Source organism: Schistocerca serialis, chromosome 4 (genome assembly GCF_023864345.2).
Source record: "Schistocerca serialis cubense isolate TAMUIC-IGC-003099 chromosome 4, iqSchSeri2.2, whole genome shotgun sequence".
In the NCBI taxonomy this organism is placed as follows: Eukaryota; Metazoa; Arthropoda; class Insecta; order Orthoptera; family Acrididae; genus Schistocerca; species Schistocerca serialis.
In genome coordinates this window covers 950,580,407-950,602,909 of record NC_064641.1, presented here as the reverse complement: position 1 = coordinate 950,602,909, position 22,503 = coordinate 950,580,407, and the positions used below count along the sequence as shown (strand labels likewise).

General features: G+C 43.8%; 1 protein-coding gene across 3 annotated transcripts in view; it reads left to right on the top strand.

Annotated features, from left to right (window-relative positions):
* LOC126473607 (collagen alpha-1(XV) chain-like) overlaps nt 1-22,503 on the top strand; it is a 960,439-nt gene that overhangs the window by 764,853 nt on the left and 173,083 nt on the right. For 2 of the 3 annotated variants that reach the window (XM_050100771.1, XM_050100769.1), the window contains exons 8-11: nt 3,099-3,245; nt 5,406-5,514; nt 15,061-15,149; nt 15,275-15,304. In XM_050100771.1, the coding sequence (XP_049956728.1) occupies nt 3,099-3,245; nt 5,406-5,514; nt 15,061-15,149; nt 15,275-15,304 (375 nt within the window). The remainder of the gene's footprint in view (nt 1-3,098; nt 3,246-5,405; nt 5,515-15,060; nt 15,150-15,274; nt 15,305-22,503) is intronic. The other variant, XM_050100770.1, reaches the window with a different exon arrangement.

Below are 22,503 nucleotides of genomic sequence, written 5' to 3'. Positions count from 1 at the left end.
TCACGTTTCCACTTCACCATCACATCGGAAACAGTGGACCTAGGGATGTTTACAAGTGTAGAAATCTCGCGTACAGACGTATGACACAAGTAACACCCAATCACTTGACCACGTTCGAAGTCCGTGGGTTCTACGGAGCGCCCCATTCTGCTGTCTCGCGATGTCTGATGACTACTGAGGTCGCTGATATGGAGTACCTGGCAGTAGGTGGCATCACAATGCACCTAATATGAAAGACGTATGTTTTTTAGGGTGTTCGGATACTTTTGATCACAGAGTGTTTGTATATAAATGCTGGCGCACCTGCAGCTGCTGTACTAGGAATGCTCCCGCATGAGGCAGTCTTCATCCGGCCTGTGAACACTCACCCAGCCAGGTATAGGGGGACCTACGATTTAACTGGGCATTTTTCGCACCAACGAAGATTCCCAGAGATGAAACCAGCGATAAGTGACTTCTGGGATCGATCGTGGATCAAATCCAAGACCTACATGTGCACAGTGTAGCAGTTTACCACTGAGGAGTGTAGCCGAATGAAACAAATTCCGTGTGGCTCAGTGGCTTGGTGCAAGTCCTTTAATCGGTCGCGAATTGGGCGACTTACGTCTCGCCAACCTGGGGAAGTGGGACCCACAATTTTAAGAGGAACCTTCACGTCACTGACAGCTGTGATGTGAAGGTTAGATTGAAGACACAATCAAAAATTTCATTGTCCGACCGGCATTCGATATCGCGACATTTCGATTTCAAGACAGTGCGCTTTTACCACTAAATCACCAGTCGAAGCAGAGGGGTTACACAAGAAGACGAGACACTAACGGTAGGAGACGCGGTTTTGTTATTTGGGCAACAAAGTAGATTTGTTGAGTTGCGCTGCTTTAGGGGAAGAGACCAAACAGCGAGGCCATCGGTGTCATTGGATGAGGGAAGGATGGGGAAGGAAATCGGCCGTGCCCTGTCAAAGTAACCATCCCGACATTTGCTTGAAGTGATTTAGGAAAATCACGGTAAACCTAAATCAGGATGGCCAGACGCGAGATTGAACCGTCTCCCTCCCGAATGCGAGTCCAGTGTGCTAACCACTGCGCCACGTCGCTCGGTAGAGAAGTAGAGAGGAATATTCGGTCTGTTCTTGGAGGAACATACGCATATTAGAAATCTGAATACATAGTGTTCATGTTCCACAATAATTATCCACCTAATGTTGCCTTTTAATCTTGCTACACTCTTACCTCATACATCTTTCCAAAAAACCGTATGTTTTAATAGAGTATTCAAATAACGTGCTTCGGCAATATGTTATTGTGGAACATTAGTACCGTACTGTGTATTCAATTTTTAATAAGTTTAACTGTTACTGAAGATATTTGTCTGGAATGCCATGTGACATATGGTCGATCAACAGTTCAGACGAGAAGAGAAGAGAAGCTATTGAAATGTGCTGCTACAGAGAAATATTGAAGATTAGATGGGCGGATCGTATAACTAATGATGAGACAGTGAATCGAATTCTGAAAAAAAAAAAATGTGTCGGACAACTTGGCTGAAAGAAGCGGATGGTTGATAAGGAACATCGTTAAATTTGTAATGGAGGGAAGGCTGGGGGCAAAATTATTAGAGATGGACCTAAGCAGACTGTGTGGTATCTCTCTGACAGACTGTGAGGGGTATATACAGGGTGGCGCACGAAATGTGTTACCATTTTGTTTTTGAATATAAACTTTGTCAATACAATCTGAAAGGAACATATACTACAATGAAGAGCCGTCCATGGAGATTCGTTCTAACTCAGCACATGCTCAATATGTGCACCATTTCGTTTCCTAACTTCCTTCAAATTAACACCGAAGTTAGTTATTACCCTATGGCACATGTCTTCTCTAATTTCACTGCAAGCTTGAAGAATAAGTCTTCTGAGCTCCATTAAATCACGTGGACGTTTCGGGAAAAAATTTTCCTTTAGGTACCCCCAAAGAAAAAAATCACATGGATTGAGGTCTGGACTATTCGCGGGGGGGGGGGGGGGGGAGGGGCAATTTTGTCCGTCATTGAAGCGACCTGGAAACCTGAGTGAAATGATCCGCATGTCGAAATGCTCGTGTAAAAACTCCAACACAGTGTTTGCAGTATGTGGCCTTGCTCCATCTTGCATGAACCACTGCGTGTTGAAGGGCTAGGCAGTAGCAAGAAGCTGTGGAATTCTGCGAAGCATGCTCAAATAACGCTCGCTGTTCACAGTTTCTTCAGAGAAAAAGGGTCCAATAAATCCGTGACTGGAAATTGCTGCCCACGCTGTAATCCTCGAAGCATAATGTTGTCGTTCATAAAGAACTTGTGGGTTTAGAGTGGCCCAAAACCGTACATTTTGTTCGTTAACCACACCGTCTAAATGAAAATGCGCCTCTTCTGAAAACCAAACGTTGTTGAGCGTTTCTTCCCTATCCTCCGCCCACTGCTGCTTGTGTTCTTCAGTGAGCTTCTGTGCACAGGTCATCTTGTATGGGTACATATGGAGGTCACTTTTAAGAATGCGTTGAACGGAGCGTCTGGATATTCCCAGTTGCACTGCTGCCGTCCTACACGATTTCCCGGGACTTCTCTGTACAGCAACTCGTACCGCTTCAATATTCTTCGGCGAACAAACAGGCTTAGGCCGAGGTCGCTTCGGTTCCAATACTGTTCCTTCCTGTACAAATTTATCGTACAACCTGTGGATGGTCTTCTTGCAAGGGAGCCATCGCGTGTTAAACTGTTGTCGAAGACGCCACCGAGTTACAACATGGCTTTTCGTTTCATGAAAAAGTAACACAATTGCCGGATCGTTGCTGTCGTCAGTCTTCCATTGTCAGTCATTGCTGCTTACTAGTCTCCTAGCGGCAGTATCGTGAATTGCACGTCATTTCGTAACTCATTTGTTTTTCCAAGCTCTGCTAGTACTGCTGTAGAGATCCCAGCGGGATATCTGAAGTGCGTCGTAAATTGTGAAAGAAACAATTGGTGACACATTTCGTGCGCTACCCTGTACATGTGGGATGTATGAGGATTCGCGCAGCACACATTGCTTGACGCCTCGCGCCCTCACGCCGTTGCCTTTGCAGATCGACGGGTTGCTGCGCGGTCCCCCCGGGCCGCCTGGAGTGTGCTCCTGCAACCTGAGCTCGCTGCTGGAGAACATGCCGCTGGGGATTCCAGGGCCTCCGGGACCGCCGGGCGTCGACGGCAACGTCGGGCCACCTGGAGCGTCCGTAAGTACACCAGCACGTCTGTCTAATGATGCACCGTAGTTACACCGTGTTCTTCCTCTAAACTTAGGGACACACTCTTCTTCCAACGTTTGATTATCCATCCCATGTTGCCTTTTGATCTTACTACGTTCTTGTCCCACGAGCCTTTCCAAAAAACCGTATATTTTAATAGAGTATTCAAATAATGTACATCGGCAATATGCTGTGTATCATACACCGAACTGGTATCGAGGTCAGATCTGCTAGTATTCTTGGCCAGTGAATTACTCACATCTCTGACCTTTATGCGTAGCGTTTTCTAGTTTTCCATATTATCCAAGCACGACTCACGTCCCGTCCTCACAGATAGCTCAGTTGGTAGAGCACTTGCCCGCAAAAGGCAAAAGTCCCGAGTTCGAGTCTCGGTCCGGCACACAGTTTTAATCTGCCAGGAAGTTTCATAATTAGTATAATTAAAATTTGGAAAAAGCTCCATGTTATTAATAATTTATCGTGGAGCACTTGTTTACTTCCCGTGGAACACCCGTGTTCTGTGGAACATAGTAAACCCTGCTGTAGAGTGATTCTACCTGCTGCAACAGCAACTGACATCATTATACATCATTATGTAGTAACACAACCAGAGGAATTTTGCTGATCCTTGTAATACACTACTGACCATTAAAATTGCTACACCACGAAGATGTCGTGCTACAGACGCGAAATTTAACTTTCAGAGCATTTACACAACGTTGGCGCCAGTGGCGACACCTACAACGTGCTGACATGAGGAAAGTTTCCAACCGATTTCTCATACACAAACAGCAGTTGACCGGCGTTGTCTGGTGAAACGTTGTTGTGATGCCTCGTGTAAGGAAGAGAAATGCCTACCATCACGTTCCCGACTTTGATAAAGGTCGGATTGTAGCCTATCGCGATTGTGGTTTATCGTATCGCGACATTGCTGCTCCCGTTGGTCGAGATCCAATGACTGTTAGCAGAATATGCAATCGGTGGGTTCGGGAGTGTAATACGGAACGCCGTGCTGGATCCCAACGGCCTCGTATCACTAGCAGTCGACATGATAGGCATCTTATCCGCATGGCTGTAACAGATCGTGCAGCCACGTCTCGATCCCTGAGTCAACAGATGGGGACGTTTGCAAGACAACAACCATCTGCACGAACAGTTCGACGACGTTTGCAGCAGCATGGACTATCAGCTCGGAGACCGTGGCTGCGGTTACCCTTGACGCTGTATCACAGACAGGAGGGCCTGCGATGGTGTACTCGACGACGAACCTGGTTGCGCCAAAGGCAAAACGTCATTTTTTTTCGGATGAATCCAGGGTCTGTTTACAGCATCATGATGGTCACATCCGTGTTTGGCGATATCGCGGTGAACGCACATCGGAAGCGTGTATTCGTCATCGCCATTCTGGCGTATCACCCGGCGTGATGTTATGGGGTGCCATTGGTTACACGTCTCGGTCACCTCTTGTTCGCATTGACGGTATTTTCAACAGTAGACATTACATTTCAGATGTGTTACGACCCGTGGCTCTACCCTTCATTCGATTCCTGCGAAACCCTACATTTCAGTAGGATAATGCACGACCGCATGTTGCAGGTCCTGTACGGGCCTTTCTGGATACAGAAAATGTTCGACTGCTGCCCTGGCCAGCACATACTCCAGATCTCTCACCAATTGAAAACGTCTGGTCAATGGTGGCCGAGCAACTGGCTCGTCACAATACGCCAGTCACTACTGTTGATGAATTGTGGTATCGTGCTTAAGCTGCATAGGCAACTGTACATGTACACGCCATCCAAGCACTGTTTGACTCAATGCCCAGGCGTGTCATGGCCGTTATTACGGCCAGAGGTGGTTATTCTGGGTACTGATTTCTCAGGATCTATCCACCCAAATTGCGTGAAAATGTAATCACATGTCAGTCCTAGTATAATATATTTGTCCAATGAATACCCGTTTATCATCTGCATTTCTTCTTGGTGTGGCAATTTTAATGGCCAGTAGTGTATGTTCTGCAGTTCAAGTGGATTAAATGCAAAGAGCAAATTTCCATCGCCACACAATGGTTCAAGAGTACACAACCACTGTATAAGTATACTAGGTGAATAACTGCTTACAAACTGATGACTCTCATGTTCACAACTTCAGGGTCTGCCAGGTCCAACCGGAGAGAGAGGAGCACCCGGACCACGAGGAGACAAGGGGGAGAGAGGAGATCCCGGACCTCAGGGACCAGAGGGCATCCAGGGGCAGAAGGGTGAGTACCATTCCGAAGCATTACTGTCAGGATCCAAAAAGCCGTCCAAGGGCAGAAGGATGAGTACCTCTCCATAGAGTTACATCCAGGTCCCAGAAAAGCATCCAAGGGCAGAAGAATGAGTACCACTCCAAAGCGTTACGTCCAGGGCCAAGAAAGGCATCCAACGGCAGAAGGATGAGCACCACTCCGAATCACTACTTCCAGTGCACAGAAAGGCATCCAAGTGCAGAAAGCTGTTCCTTACAGGGGCCAAAGGTCATCCGAGGTCAGTAGTCTGAGTACCAGTCTGAAGCATTATTTCCAGGGGCCAGAGGACATACAAGGGCAGAATGGTGAGTATTACCCAACAATAATACAGAAATTGGAAGACATCCAAGAGCAGAAAGTACCGGTTTGGTGGTTATTCTGAATTAGCGGACCCAGCTGTTCGTGAAAATTTTAACGGGCTCCTCGTCCGGGCCCTGAAAGCTCAAGGGACGTCGACCGGCCTCCGTGTCGTCCTCTGCCACACAGATGCTGTAGGGAGGGGCGTGTGGCCAGCACTCTGCTCTCAGAGCGGCCTCTGCAGATCTCGGAGCTGCTATTGCTCGGTCAGGCCGCTCCTCTGTTGGCGTCACACTGATCAGTGCACCCCGTCCAGTCCCCCGGCACCGGGAATGGAACACAGGTCCTCCGCGTGGCAGCCGACTACAATCACCACTCACGATATGGAGACAGACTTATGAAAATTATAGAACTTAAAATGAAGAAAACTTGTCTTGCTAGTATCTATGGTAAGGATTGGCTCAAATGGCTCTGAGCACTATGGGACTCAACTGCTGAGGTCATTAGTCTCCTAGAACTTAGAACTAGTTAAACCTAACTAACCTAAGGACATCACAAACATCCATGCCCGAGGCAGGATTCGAACCTGCGACCGTAGCGGTCTTGCGGTTCCAGACTGCAGCGCCTTTAACCGCACGGCCACTTCGGCCGGCTAGGTAAGGATTAAATAGTACTTTGATTCGAACACTTTGCAAGAACACTGTGCCAAAAAGATTCACTGGCAGGCAGATTGAGCACGTGGGCAGCAGGGATGGCGGTAATGAAACAGTTTGAAGCCCATCAACTGTGATTTTATAAGAGACTGTTGATAGTCATGTGTATAATCGAATGCGAAGTCCTACAACAAAATAAACGAGAAAAAAAATTGCCTAATAAATAAAGTAATGACCGAAAGGATCGGTTTCGACAAACCATCTCGCACCATTCTAACGGGATATCCTGAAAGCCACAGATCAAGGCAATGAGATGGATGCAGTATTTCTTGACACCCAAAAAACATTCGACTCTGTAGCACACCAACGTTTATTAACAAAAGGACGATTATGTCAGGTACCAAACTATGAGCGGGGATGGAAGGTGGGTGCAAGGGGGGGGGGGGGGGGGTTACACGAAAAAAAAAAAAAAGAAAAAAAGAATAACTGAGCCGTGCGTGGCTCGTGTTCCCGCCATCATGTATTTAACACCCTGTTTTTAACATACTTCTGTCACTGAGTTGCTGCTTTGCCTGACCGTGACCGGCGCTAGCAGCGCGTATCGATATATCCCCTCTCGTAGTATCTTTGCTCAACCACTATTACCCCCGGTTGCTGTCTGTCGTAAAGGAGTTCGGGTCTGCCAGTCAGTTGGAACGCGTCTGGAGCGCAGTCCGGACCTGCCAGTCGGGGAGTTGCAGTGCGGCACTGGTGCAGTCCGGCTGGAGCTGTGAGGTCTGCGTCGACATGGCTCGCCCGACCATTGCCGCCACACAGCACTTGGGTTTTAACTACCCAAGCCATGTCCATTGATGTGTGGTTCGTTTCGGTGGTTCGCTGTTGGGGAGGTTTTCCTGTGAGCAACACAGAGTGTTTCTATTGCTGAAATTTAGCCGCCATGCGGTGCAATTAGCTATATTGGTTGACTACAATTCAAGTGCACCAGCGGAATTTTCTGCCTTGGGGCCGGTAGTGTTTTGGTTACCTGGCCTGGCCACCAATGTAATTTTAAGCAGCGTACTTTCCTCACCCGTTGACGCCGTCCGACATGGTGCATAGTTTTGACAGCTAATACATATTTCATTGTGGATAATCACATTCATAACTTTTGTGTTTGAGTTCTCATGTACCGATTGGTGGCAAGCAAGTCGTTCAGTCGGTCGGTCCTTGGCTGTCCCCTGGTTGGGTTCTGACGGATCAAGTGTAGTTGGGCTCACCACCTGTCTCGCCTAAGTGAACGAGAGCAGACCGACCTCCCTGGAGGTTTCTCAGTGCCGTTTTCTTTATTGTCCTTCTCACCGGTGTTTGTCTGTTTATAGTCTATCATAGCCAACGATTAAAAAATTCTTGCTTTTACTGAATTTTATGTATTTTTGAATTTTGGAAACTCAATTGTGGGCCTTCAGCCACTTAAATTCTTATTTTAAAAAAATGCGGCTTTCTTCCTTTGAAAGGTTATGGTAATTTATTTTAAAATCTTGAAAAATTATATTGTGGGCCTTCAGCTGTTTGCATTGCATCGTGTTTATGTTTGTCTATTCATCCTTGCCTTGAGGCTCTCAGCCTCGCTGTACCATTGCAATTTTAACTGCATGTTTTTACCACTTGAGATTTATCTTTTTGCTTTAATATTTCTTGTTTGGAGGCCTTCAGCCGTGAAATAATTGGCTTTTTGAAACTCGTAGTCTAAAGGTTCGGCTATGTGCCATTTTGGTTTAAAGGTGTTATTAAGTTACAATAAATTACAATTTTTAGTGAACCTGACCGACACCTTATTTGGCCCTTTTCACAATCCTAATACCTGTTCTGCCCAGCTGGTTTAGCGGGCTTTTCAATAACATTACCGTGGGCGGAGATTGTGTAGTGCGCATTTCTACCGCTAGGTGTATACAGCGCCACTCATTGCCAGTTCAGTGCCACCTGGATTGCTCTGTTCATCTGTAGTGATTGTTTTTGCTAGAGCTGTTTTATTCTTGTTCCGTTTTTTATGACGGCAAGTCTAATTGAACAACGTGCAGCTGTGAATTTTGATAACATCGAAGAAGTCAAGGAATAAACGAGTGAGGAGCTATCAGCCCTTTCTAAAGATGATTACAAAAAATGTTCCGAACAGTGGAAACACTGGCAGGACAAATGTATTAGCTGTAATGGAGAGTATTTTGAAGGGGATAAGGTTGTTTTGTAAACAAAAGAAAATAAATAACTTTTTTAAAAATTCCGGTTTTTTTGCCCCCCCCCCCTTTATATCTGTAACTGAGACGAGGATTTCTCTGTAGGCAGGAGCAGCATGTTATTGTCGACGAAGCCTCATCGACTTAAATAAAAGTAACTTCAGGTGTGCAGAAGAGAAGTGTATCTGAGATCACTGCTAAGTATATTGGGTATTGATCACCCGGCGAACTACACGAATATGAACCTCAGACAATATGCAGTTATCGCTCAATCTAAAAAAAAAGCAGCGAAAATATACCGTTCGATCGTTATAAGATTTCTAAGAGTTTCAAAGATAGAAAAGTGGCTTCAAATGTGCACAAATATAATATTAATCACAAAATGCAAAAAAGCAATATTGTATGGCAACAATCTCCAGAAAGAACGGGGACAGGGGGTGGGGGATTCTGGACCACAGAATTTTCACTCATGTATCGAGTGGATAATATAATAATTTAGTTCATGTATCGAAACTGCTGTGTGGACTTCCATGACTACAATTCCAGTTGATCATCTGTAGAATCTATAAACTCTTACAAATTCTTGGGTGCAACAATTTTTGGGGATATGAAATGGAACAATCAGATAGTGTCAGTCGTAGGTAAAGCAAGTGACAGACTTCTTTTCGTTGGTAGGATGCTGGGAAAATGCAATCAGTCTACAATTGGGGCAGCTTACAGCAGACCTGTGCGACCCATCGGAGAATATTGCTGAAGTGCGTGCGACCCATACCAGATGGGACTAGCATGGGATATTGATGTATACGGAGAAGGGCAGCACGAAGATGACAGGTTTGTTTGACTTACAGGAGAGCTTCTGCATCTGGTACGTCTACGTACATATTCCGCAGGCCACCGTACGGTGGGTGGGGGAGACTGGTTTCCTGTTGCACTCGCAAATAGACGAGAGAAAATCGACTGTCTATATGCCTCTGTAGGAGCCCTAATTTCTCTTATTTTATTTTAGTGGTCCTTACGTGAATTTAATCTCTCTGCAGTCAGCTTCAAATTCCCGGATCTCTAAATTTTCTCAATAGCTTTCCTCGCAAAGAACGTCGCATTCCCATCAGGGATTCCCATTTGAGTTACCGCAGCGTATTCAAAATACTTACGTGTTGTTCGAAGTAACCGGTGATAAATCTAGCAGCCCACCTCTGAATTGTTTCAGTCTCTTCGTTTAATCCGACCTGGTGCGGATCCCAAATGCTCGAGCAGTTATCACGAACGGGTCGTCTTCTTACGCACCTACATTAACTTACATTTTCCCACATTTGGAGCTAGCCATTCATCGCACCAGTTGCAACTTTCGCCTAAATCTTCTTGTATCCTCCTACAGTCTCTTAACGACGACAGCTCCCCGTACACCACAGCATCATCAGAAAACAACCGCAGGTTGCTGTTTACCGTGTCCTCCAAATTGTTTATGAATGTGGAAAATAACAGCGGTCGTATTAGACTGATGACACCCTTGCCTCTGACGAACATTCGCCGTCAGGGACAAAGCGCTCCCTTCCGTTGCTTAAGAAATCTCCGAGCCACTCACATATCTGGGAATCCGCTCCATTTCGTTAACAGTCTGCATTGGGGCGATGTCAAATACTTTTAGGAAATCTAGAAAAATGGAATCTGCCTGTTACACTTCATCCATAGTTCGCAGGATACCTTGTGAGAAAAGGGCAAGCTGAGTTTCGTCTGAGCGATGCTTTCTAAAACCTTGCTGACTCGTGCACATAAGATTTCCATCTCAAGGAAATCTATTATATTCGAACTGGGAATATTTTAAAGAATTCTGCAGCAAATCGTTGTTAAGTATATTAGCTGGTACTTTGGCGGGTCCGTTCTTTTCCCCATCTTATATAAATGACTCACATGCGCTTTTTCCTAGCCGCTCGGTTCTTTGCGCTGGGTGAGAGATTCGCGAGAAATGCAAGCTAAGTTAGCGGCCAATGCCGTTGAATAGGCCTACTCTTTGTGAAACCGAATAGATTCCATCCAGACCTGGCGATTTACTTGTTTGCAACATTTTCAGTTGTATTTCTACGCCAGGCATTCCTTTTACTATGTCCTCCATACAGGAGTCTGTGCGATGGTCTAACGACGGGATTTTTGAACAGTTCTCCTACGTGAACGATTTCTTAAACGCGAAATTTAAAACTCAGGCTTTCTCTTTGATATCTTCTATTGCCACACCAGACTGGTCAGCGAGTGACTGGCTAGAAGTCTTAGACCCGCTTGGCGATTTTACGTAGAACCAGAGTTTTATTGGGTTCTCTGCAAGATCTTTTGCTGAGGTATGAGGTGGTAGTTGTTGCACGTTTCGCTCATCGATCTTTTTACAGACGCACGAATTTCCACTAACTTTAGTCTGTCGTCATATGCGCACTCTCTTTTGAACCGAGAGAGCGACAGCCTTTGCTTCCTTAGCGTTTTCCGAATTTCGTTGTTGAACCTCGGTGGGTCTCTTCCGTCCTTAACCCACTTGTTAGACACATACTTCTCGACAGCAAGATTTACAATCCATTTAAAGTTCGCTCATAGTTCATTTGTGTCCATCATAATGAAACAAAATGAAGTCAATTCATTGTCTAAGTGGGATGCTAACAAGTGCTTATCTGCTCTTTCTCGCAAAAATACTGAAAAATCTGAGTTGACAGACACCGGAAGATAGACGGCAGCTGTCCCACGAAAACAAAGCTTCGAAAACCCGCATTAAGTGAGGAGTCTGGCAACATCGCTCTCATAAGAACCATAAGACGAGATTAGACTAAGTACCGTGCACACAGAGGCACTTAAGCAAATATTCCTTTTGCTCTCCATACACGTATGAAATCGGAAGGAATCTTAATTCGTGGTTCCGTGGGAAGTACCCTCTACTATGGGCTTTACAGTGTCTTGCAGAGTTTATATGAAAATGTAAACTTAAATGTGGTTTTTGTCGTACTCATACTGTGTCGTTGGCGTACACAAACTTGTAATGTGCCTCGTCGGCCCAGACGATATTGTTGCCGTTTTCCGAATGTGTCCACTGCCTTGTCACACTTAAATGTCCATCCTATGTCCGACGTCACCCTGACGGCCAGTATAAGCTCTTACGCCATCCGAGTCACGTGACACGCTGCAAACTGCACAGAAAAATTTGCCACCACTCTCCAGAGTCGTATAAATTTTTTATTTAATCAGCGACCTCTTTCTCAGTACTCTTTTGGGAAGGAAAATCCCGACAGTTTTTTACTGGTTCTGCCAGTGGCGGAGAAAATCGGTACTAGTTGAAAGATATTCATTTGTCTCCGAGTGCCGCCAACATTAACCTGTCCCTAGACGCTAAATATTACTTATAATGATATTGAAGTTCTCCAGTAATTTTAAATAAATGGATAGTGCACAGTTTGTAGGTAAAACTTGTATGTGAACTTGTCAACAAATAAGGTGATTTCCGTTCTGATACACGTGTCAATTAAGAGGAACATATTTCTACAAGTACTGTCCCTACTTTCGTGTAAGTACTAAATACGTGTAATGGTGTCAGCCCTGTGAGAAGGAGCCGGCGACGCTTTCCCCTCAACGCTTCCCTCCCCGCCGCATCCAAAACGCGGCACCAGGGCACACCTCCCACCATTCGCGACAGCCACAGAGCGAAGAGTCAACTTATCGTGGCCAAACTGCAGCCACACATGTAGCAGGGGTAAAACTAAATGTGAGTTCTCAGTGCATTCAGTAGGAAGCAGTGCGTATCCAGTCGTGAGCGGGACTTTCGGCTTCTGTACAGTGCTAAGTTTGTAGACGTATGTGCGATTGAAGTTCGTTTCAACCTTAAACATAGTGACCATTGTGACTTTATAGCAAGAAGGGTTTTCAGAGAAGGGAGTTTCCCATCGAATTGGCCTTCGGCGCAGCGACGTCATTCAGCATTCACCCGCTACCACCAGACACAAATTATTGTATAAGATCTGCCTCGTAGTGGTTGCCTGCAGCCTACCATAAGATCAGCTGATGAATGCTGCCTACAAGCCGTGGAGAACGCTACACAACTGCGCGTAGCATTCTTGGAGGCTACTGCGAGGGATGTGTGAACTTGGGCACTACACTGTCACATCCACGTGATCAATTTGGCAGAGCCGTGGTTTGTGAAGAACTGGACTAGCAAATATCTACAATGTGATGTGCATCAGAGTCGTCACTCTTTTCGCCAACGAGTGATGGGTTTGCCTGACAACTGACGGTCATTGTATGGAGGCAGGCGGGCAGCAGTGCACCTGTCCGGCATGCAGTGCCAGAAGTTCAGCAGTCATGTTTTGTGTTGGCACCATGTACAACAAATGTCGGCCACCTGTCATCACTATCGAGGACAATTTGAGAGTTGTACAGTATCAGGACAGGATGATTGAACTCATCATCTATCCCTGCAACTGAAGTTTGGGCATTGGTGTTTGTCTTTCAAAACGACAGTGCACGAGCCGGCCACGGTGGCCGAGCAGCTCTAGGCGCTTCAGTCCGGAACTGCGCGACTGCTACGGTCGCAGGTTCGAATCCTGCCTCGGGCATGGATGTGTGTGATGTCGTTAGGTGAGTTAGGTTTAAGTAGTTCTAAGTTCTAGGGGACTGATGACCTCAGATGTTAAGTCTCATAGTGCTCAGAGCGATTTGAACCATTTGAGAATGCACGAGCACAGCATGCCCACGTCGTGAGCGCCATCCTACAGTAGCTAGGAACAGCCTGAATGCAGTGACCTGCGATTCTACTAGCATCGAGACAACTGAGCGTGTTTGGGTCCCGTGGAAACGTCGCCAGAATTCTCCCTACACACTGGATGGCCTCAGAAAGACGGCAGTTAATGAGTGGGGCGGTCTCGACCAGTGATGACCATCCTGTGGATACTATGCCATCAAGGATCCAAGCACATTACACTGCACAGGGTCGACCAACAAGCAAGAAATGTGCACTGGTCGCCGCGTGGGATTAGCCGAGCTGTCTCAGGTGCTGCAGTTGTGGACTGTGCGGCTGGTACCGGCGGAGGTTCGAGTTCTCCTTCAGGCATGGGTGTGTCTTTGTCCTTAGGATAATTAAGGTTAAGTAGTGTGTAAGCTTAGGGAATGATGACCTTAGCAGTTAAGTCCCATAAGATTTCACACACATTTGAACATTTGAACAGGCACTGGTCGGTCTAGTCTATGAGACGGGAGATGGGTAGACAACCTTTCGCCGCTGAAGGGGGGTAGGACATCAAACGGGCCGACTTGGAACAGGAAAGGCATCACAGGACATTTGAATTTCCAGTGTCTATACTTTTACAGATAAATTCATAAAACTTTGTCAGCATCACCAAGAAGGATTAAGGATTCACACTCATTGTAGTGGAAGTTCGAAAACATAACAAAATAATTTTTTTACGTGTGAAATTTCATCATTTTTTCACTTACTAATGGCTGCATTTCTTGCTATCAGTACACTTTTCTTCATAAGTTACAGAGATTCTTCGGTGAATTTTGCACAGCATACATACCATACTTACAGGTTTATTAAACTCTAGAATTTACTTAATTTATGAAAACACGAATGATCTGTTGTATTTTAAGCTTCATGTTTAGAAAAAACACAAATTTTGTAGTTAATTACCTCAATTTTTAGCACAGTTTTTAATAGATATGGAAAATTCTAGAGTTTCATACACCTTTAAGTATGGTTTGTATGCTGTGCAAAATTCATCGAACCATCTCTCTTACTTATGAAGAAAAGTGTACCTATAGCAACAAATGCTGCCATCAGTAAGTGAAAAAAATGATGAAATTTTACATGTAAAAAAAAAAATCGTTATGTTTTCGAACTTGCACTGTTATGAGTGTGAATTCTGAATCCTTCCTGGTCATGCTGTTCAAGTTTTATGAATTTATCTGTAAAAGTATAGACAATGGAAATTAAAATGTCCTATGGTGCCTCTCCTGCTCCAAGTCGGCCCGTTTGACGTCCTACTCCCCTTAATTCCAGAGAATGTGTTCTAATCAACTTTGTCAAAAGCTGTCTCTAAATCTACAAATGCTGCCGAGGGGGAGTGGGAGGGGGAGAAATCGTGCACTTCCATTCTCACAACTTTATAGGCATTTCAAGCGCCCGCTTGAATAAATATCTCTTACTATAACAATAAAATCTTTCTGTATGATATATCAGTTATCAATATCTATCAGTGGTCATGACTACCATTGCCAACTACAAGGGTTCCATTTAGAAGCTTTCTTACAAATCTACAGTTAACCCTTCGGTATGCCGCTAATTCTGCAACATTTTCTGAAATTTAATGCAGCTGCGTAATCCTTCGTTGCAGGCGAGCCTGGCCGCGACGGAATGCCTGGAATACCTGGAAATCCTGGACCACCAGGACCTCCTGGAAACCCCGAGTTCTCCAGTTTTGATGTAAGTTGTGTTATATATTACGAGCACAGTTGTGGTTTCTAAATCGAGAAAGAATAACTGAAATTGCATCACCACTTCGGTTTCGTACGTCTTATTTGTTTTTGTTCTTACATGCTGCATTTCAGCCTAGTTGGAAACCAAGAGCTGTATTCAAGGTAAGACTAGTAAATATACCTTGATGTAAATGGCTTCCCTTATACTAATTCTTTTCCCTTTCCTTGTTGCAATTGGCTATCACATTTTGCAAGTGCTCTATCCAGATCTTACAGTATTGATGCCTGGAGTGGATTCTAAATGTGAACAAACCACCTTTCCTCGAAGACTAACTCAGTTTACTGACGCACAAATTCCACGGAGAACAGTGGAATGAAAGAGAGTTCTCTAACTGTAAATTTTTGAACGGAATAACCAAAACCACACAAATGATTATAAATACGTTCGTACACGATATCGTCTGACTTGCTATTAAATAGGGATTCTTGGCTTTTAGAAGCGAATATGTTGTCCCGGACACAAGTTTTCATCACATTCACAATTGATATCATACGTTCCTTAAGAAAACATTGTTACTGTCGTCAGGCACCAAGGAATTTTACTAAGGCTTCTTTTAATTACATTGTCACTAGTTTGTAGTCCAGTTACGAGGGTCTCTTTTAGTTTCAGATCATAGAATAATTTAGTCAGTATCAGTCTTAGTACCGTAAACAGTATTTTGTATTCATTGATGGCTGAAGATGAACACCTGTGTCACGCACTGCAAATAAACTAAGATTATAAAATTAATAATCCATAAATATTGAGACTGGTTGTGGTATATACATATAACCTTTACTGTAACATAATCATGGAAAAGCAGTACCGCTGACATCGCAAATGACTGTTGATAAGAGCCTGTACAATGTCTTCTGCGTCCGTCTATATCGTACGCCAGAAAGTGTGTAGCAGCGTTACGAAGTAACAATATGGATAACTTGAAAGGGTGAAGTTGTAAGTTTATTTTTCAAAACATTCGCTTCACATACACTCCACGTGGGAAACACGTGGGAATTTACAAACGCCGACGCAGTAATCGAACTCTTGCCACACACGGGCCACACTGCCTTCTGAATCTATGACTGTGGTTCGTTCAATCCTCCTTTTCAATTCCACAACATCACCTGCAAGAGGAGAGACGTAAACATCGTCTTTTACACAACCCCATAAAAACAATTCATAAAGGTGACGTAGGAGCCCTTTTTAGCACACATTAGTCTGTAGCTCCAACACGACTATTCATCTAACATTCTGCGTGGTGTCTGTTTGTTCTAAGCCGTGTATCCCTACTACTTTCGCGCAACGACGCTCTGAGCGTGTTTTTTAGGGAATTGACTAGTTTGAACCTGGGACCTGTTGCTGGTAAGGAGACGCCAGACCACACATGACATGTAGAGTTCAGAAGAGTTCAGTGAGACTAGCGATGATATAACCAAATACTTAATGATTTCAGCGTCAGCTCCACTGCACTCCCTGTAAAAGAATCTTAATACTAACTAAATTTAGTGGAAGGGGTTCAAGGCTTTCCTATTTTTAGTTAGCTGGTAAAATAACGTCGAGAAAGTAGTTAAGTTTATCACTGGAATTTTTATTCTACTCACAAAACATTGTTTATAAATTGCACTATTGATAAAAGGAAATGTTTTAATACAGGATGATAAAAACCAACTGCGTTCAACAAAAATGTGAACGAATATTCCCTAAATGGGTTTCCAAGTTCTACAATGGATCGAAGGATGACCTATGTCATATCACATCTATAATCAAAATGGTCTACAGTGACCCTCAATTATCTTTAATTACTTATCTAACTTGTCGTAAATTACAGTGGCTGATGTGGCTTCTCAATAATTATATAACAGAAAAATCATCGCGTTTCAGATTTTTACTTCACGTAGCAAATGTGAATACCATGAGATTTAATTGACGATCGACACTAGTATTACTTAAAAAGGGGGTGTAACAGATGAGACTTCTGCAGCTCTGAGTGAAGCCTTATGCGCTCAAAAATGCGGCATCGCGTGCGTTCACTACCTTGTCGGTGGTTAGTCAGCGTCAGGGGGCGGCGGGCAGCACAGCTCCGCTCACCTCGCCGTCTCGGAAGCAACAACTCCTCGCCTCTCCTTACTACAATTTACCGAAGTTGGTTTTAAAAAAAACTATTTGCCTGTGTTTTCATCTGACCAGTCAGGGTCTCAATGTTAACCTTAAGCTCCGCCTACAAAAATTCTGTCTATCCAATGAGAAACGTTATACTTTTCGTGGTGGGAAAATGTTTTTAAAGTTTGCAACGTAACAGAGACGCGAAAAAGTCTCACACTAAAACTTGCAGCTGGTGTGGCCCTTTTAGTGTTATCGTAAGATCTATAGTGTTCTTCTGGAGGGCTCTATCTTTTAACATGGGCTGGAGGGTGGTCCTGTCGGTTACTTTTCGTGGTGGGGCAATGTTTTTAACGTTTGTAACGTAACAGAGACGCGAGAAAGTCTCACGCTAAAACTTGCGGCTGGTGTGGCCCTTTTAGTGTTATCGTAAGATCTATACTGTTCTTCTGGAGGGCTCTAGCTTTTAACATGGGCTTGGGGGTGGTCCTAGCGGCTAGCTGGCGACGTGGGTGTCCGTCCCTTAACGTAGGGCCTTCAAGCTTAACACGGTTCTTCTCTCGGCTTCTGTTCTCGTTTCTCCCCTCGGAACTGCGTCTGTCTCACGGTGAGAAGGTATGACATGCATTTAGACATTCTTGTGTTAGTCTGTGATATTCCATTTGCTCACTCGTTACTCGTATTACTTTGGTTAATTTAATGTCACGATTTATTCGGAGCTATGTGACATACTACTGGATTTGCTTATCATGTCAGGGTTTTCATGGAAGGTGTTGGATTTGCCTGACACCTTACAATCATACATCTGCATAGCACTGTGTTCAGATATCCCCTAACATCGCAGTGAAAATGTGGGGCACACCATCTAACAGAAGGACAAAATTCTCTGAGACAGTCTGCAACAATGGCATTAACCAGTTCTGCAACATCTGAAGGAAGGACTCTCCAGTAACAATTTGATCTTTAATGGAGAAAGGCCCATAAAGTTTCCTGTGAGACATGGCACAAAAAACATTGACCTTCGGAGAATCTCTCTCATGTTCAACAGCGTTTTGCGGGTTTTCTGTTCCAGAAATCTTACAGTTGTGGCTGTTTACTTTCTCAAATGGTTCAAATGGCCCTGAGCACTATGGGACTCAACTGCTGAGGTCATTAGTCCCCTAGAACTTAGAACTAGTTAAACCTAACTAACCTAAGGACATCACAAACATCCATGCCCGAGGCAGGATTCGAACCTGCGACCGTAGCGTTACTTTCTCACTTGTGTCAAATGTTGCCTCGTCCAAAGAAATCATCGAATTCAGAACACTATTGACTCCGACCTGCAATGACCAGCAAAACTCGACCAGCTGTAGGGACCGGGAGAAGGAGAGAAGGTCTTTAACTAGTCCTGCATGGTTGAATTTGGGAGTGGGGCAAAAGGTGAGGCCTTTGGAAAGGAGTGATATTGCTGTGGGACTAAGGCTTCTGGAGGAAAGGTTCATGACTGTGTTGAAAGTCTGATTAGGTTTTTGGTTCTGTGTGGTGGTGGGAGGGAGTTTTTGAGGGTGGGGTAAGTGTAGTAGGTCTGCGAGACAGGGTTTGTCAGCTGTGAGGGGGTGTGGGGGAGGTTTGGAGGTTGTTGTAGAGGTGATGGACAGTGGTACTCCGAGGCGGTAGTAGGAAATGAGCAGGATGGAGGGCTTTTTGAGGTGGCGTTGTGCATGTTGCTCAAGTTCCTGCAGGTCAAGAGATTCAATGAATGTTATGGGTTCCAGGAATTTGGGATTACATAGCAGGAGAATTCTGTGGATGGAGAGAAGGTACTGCAGGGAGAATTGGGCTTGGTTGATACGGTTTTGCAGGACTATGTTGCTGAGGGCTAAGGATTGGCGCAATCTGTTGGAGGTCATTGTGGAAGGAGGGCTGGCAACACTCACAGTGTAGTTTCAGCGCTCTGAGACTGCAGGGCCGGCTGGAGTGGCCGAGCGGTTCTAGGCGCTACAGTCTGGAACCGCGCGACCGCTGCGGTCGCAGGTTCGAATCCTACCTCGGGCATGGATGTGTGTGATGTCCTTAGTTAGGTTTAAGTATTTCTAAGTTCAAGGGGACTGATGATCTTAGAAGTTAAGTCCCATAGTGCTCAGAGCCATTTGAACCATTTTTTTTTTTTTTTTAGACTGCAGACGTATGTGCAAGTTGCGTTTGTGGAAACGTGTGTGTGAGTGTGTGTATGTGTGTCTTCTGCTGACAAAGGCCTTAATGGCCGAAATCTATGAGTGTGTGAATCTTTTTATTGTGCCTATCGCGACTCAGCATCTCCGCTATATGGTGAGTAGCAACTTTCCTTCTCTGGTATTATTACATTCCATCGTGGATTTTCCATTGTTTGATCTTTGTAACCTATCTGTTAGATATGATCGAAACCAGTCATTAGCTACCTCTCTTATTCCTAAAGCTTCTAATTTATTTAATAGAATTTTGTGGTCGACTGTATCAAAGGCCTTAGAAAGATCCAAAAATATGCCTGTGACACACTCATCTTTATCAAGAGCATCAGGTACAACTTTTGTGAATTCTACTATGGCTGACTCCGTGTTTTTGCCACTTCGGAAACCAAACTGTGATTCGCTTTATTCAGGTAAATCATTAATCTGTCTTTCATAATTGCTTCTATTATTTTTGAGAACGCTGACAGCAGGGAAATGGGCCGGTAATTTTCTGTGTCCTCTGCATTACCTTTCTTAAGCAAAGTTACAACTCTTGCCTGTTTTAACTGGTCTGGAAATGTCCCTGATGTGAAGGATTCATTTATTATATTTGTTAAGGGGCCTTGTATAATCCCTGTGCATTTTATTTTGATTCCTGATAGATGTCGTTTGTAGGCTTGTAGTTTAGGGAATGGTTCAATGCCTGACTGTACTGTTGTTATTTGACAGAGATGGTCTGATAGTCTGAGATCTTTTACAGCTACATCACATTTTTCCATGTCCATGTTTGTGGCCCCATGGATATTACTGATGAAGTCGCTGTTGTAACCCTTGTTGCACTATTGACCAACAGGCACATGCCAAAACTTTGGAGGATGTTTATGAAGGTGCTGCTGGATTCATTTATGATGTTAGTGTTGATGTTAATGTCCCCATTCAGAATTGTGTTGACCTTTGTACTTGAGACTTTATCTAGAACTTATTGAAAAAAGTGTCCACACTACCACTGGGAGATCTGTACATACACAAAATGATTAAGTTCTTGGTGATATCAAGCCCTGTTAATTCAATAGCTGATATTTCAAAGTGTTTGTCTTCACTTACGGTACTGAGGTCATCTCTTGATTTGAACTGTGTTCCTTTTCTGATATAAATGAATGATCCTCCACCCCTTGAAGTGGTTCTGCAGTAAGAGTTTGCCTTTTCATGCAATGATAATACTACATAATGGAGCATGGAGATAGTGGTGGAAAACTAAAAATGACAAAGACCATAAAAGATATATAGAGGAAAAGAAGAAGTGCAAAGAAATAGTGGTAACAGCAAAGAAAAAGGCATGGGAAGAGCTTACAAAAAAACTTGAAGAAGATGTGAAGAGCGATAAGAAAATGTTCTATAAAATGATGAAAAATAAAAGGAAGGCTTCTGAACTACCAATAAAGATGGAAACAGAGGACGGTACCGTGATTGAAGATCCAGGGAATATAAAAGATCTCTGGAAAGAACATTTTGAGAAACTGTTAAACGCTGAGGAGCAGGTACACGAGGAAACAACAAATAATGGAGAAATTGAGAGACGTTGGGAAGCAGAATTAGGACAAATTACACTGGAAAAATGGAAATAGCTGTGAAGAAGATGAATGGGGTGAATGCCCCAGGACCTGATGAAGTATCAGTGGACATGATAAGAGCAGCAGGTCCAATGGGAATGCAGTGGCTGTATAGAGTACTATCAAGTGTGTGGAGAAATAGTACAATACCTGACGATTGGAGGAGACATTGTTCCCATCTTCAAAAAAGGCAATAAAAGACTTTTTAAAAACTACAGAAGGAAAACCCTTATGAGCCATACACCCAAGATTTTTGAAAGAATTTTACTAAATCGAATAAGTGAAAAGATGGGAAAGGAGCTGAGTGAAGAACAGCATGGGTTTAGGAAAGGAAGGACCATGATCAACCTGATATTTTCTATCCGTCAACTGATGGAAAAAAGTTGGGAGTATAACAAAAGGGTGATAATGGTTTTTACAGACATAGAAAAGGTTAACAGGGAAAAATTCTGGGAATAAATGAAGAAGATAGATATAGAAGATGGATACATTAATGTAATAAAGACAATGTACAGAGGACACAATTGTAGAATTAGAACACCATTGGGGAACTCTGCATACTTCGCAATAAGACAAGGACTTAAGCAAGGAAATATTCTATCTCCTGCACTTTTTAATGTTGTGATGGAGGGAATGAATAGGGCAGTTAAAGATATAGTAAAAGAAAAAGACAAAAAGTTCATTTTTGCAGATGATATGGTAATATGGGGTGATAAAGGAGTAGATATACAGTTACAACTTGATGCGTGGAACGAAATAATGAAAAGGTATGGATTAAAAATAAATAAAGATAAGAGTGAAGTAATGGTATTTGGAGGAGAGAAAGGGATCAACGGAAATGGAGAACCACTCAAAGTGGTAGAAAGTTTCACTTATTTAGGGAGTGAAATATCTTGGGATGGAAGAATAACTAACTAAATTAATAGGAGGTTACAGAAGGGAGGCAATTTCTAGCAAACAATAAAACACCTGATTTGATATAGGAAGTTTCAGAAAAAGCAAAACTACTAATGTATAAGAATTAGGACTTCAGTATTGTCACCTATGTTGGAGAAACATGGACAATGGCAGACAGGGACTAGAGCAGACTGCAAGCAGGGGAAATGAAATTTCTCAGAGCAGTAAAGGTAAAAACAAGAATGGACAGAGTAAGGAATGTAGAGATTAGAAAGGACCTTAAACAAGAAAGTATGAGAGAAGAAATTGAAAAAAAGGGATTAAGATGATATGGGCATGTTAAGAGGATGCATGGGCGGACTCTCCCCAAAATTATGGAAGAACTAAAGATGGATGAGAAAAGACCTAGAGGGCGCCCAAGAACATGGTGGAAAGTTGTAATGAGAATATCTGTGGAAAGGAGAGGTGTGACCTGGCAACAAGTGGAGGAAGAAAAGTGTTGGGAGGACTGAGCCAAAGGGAGAG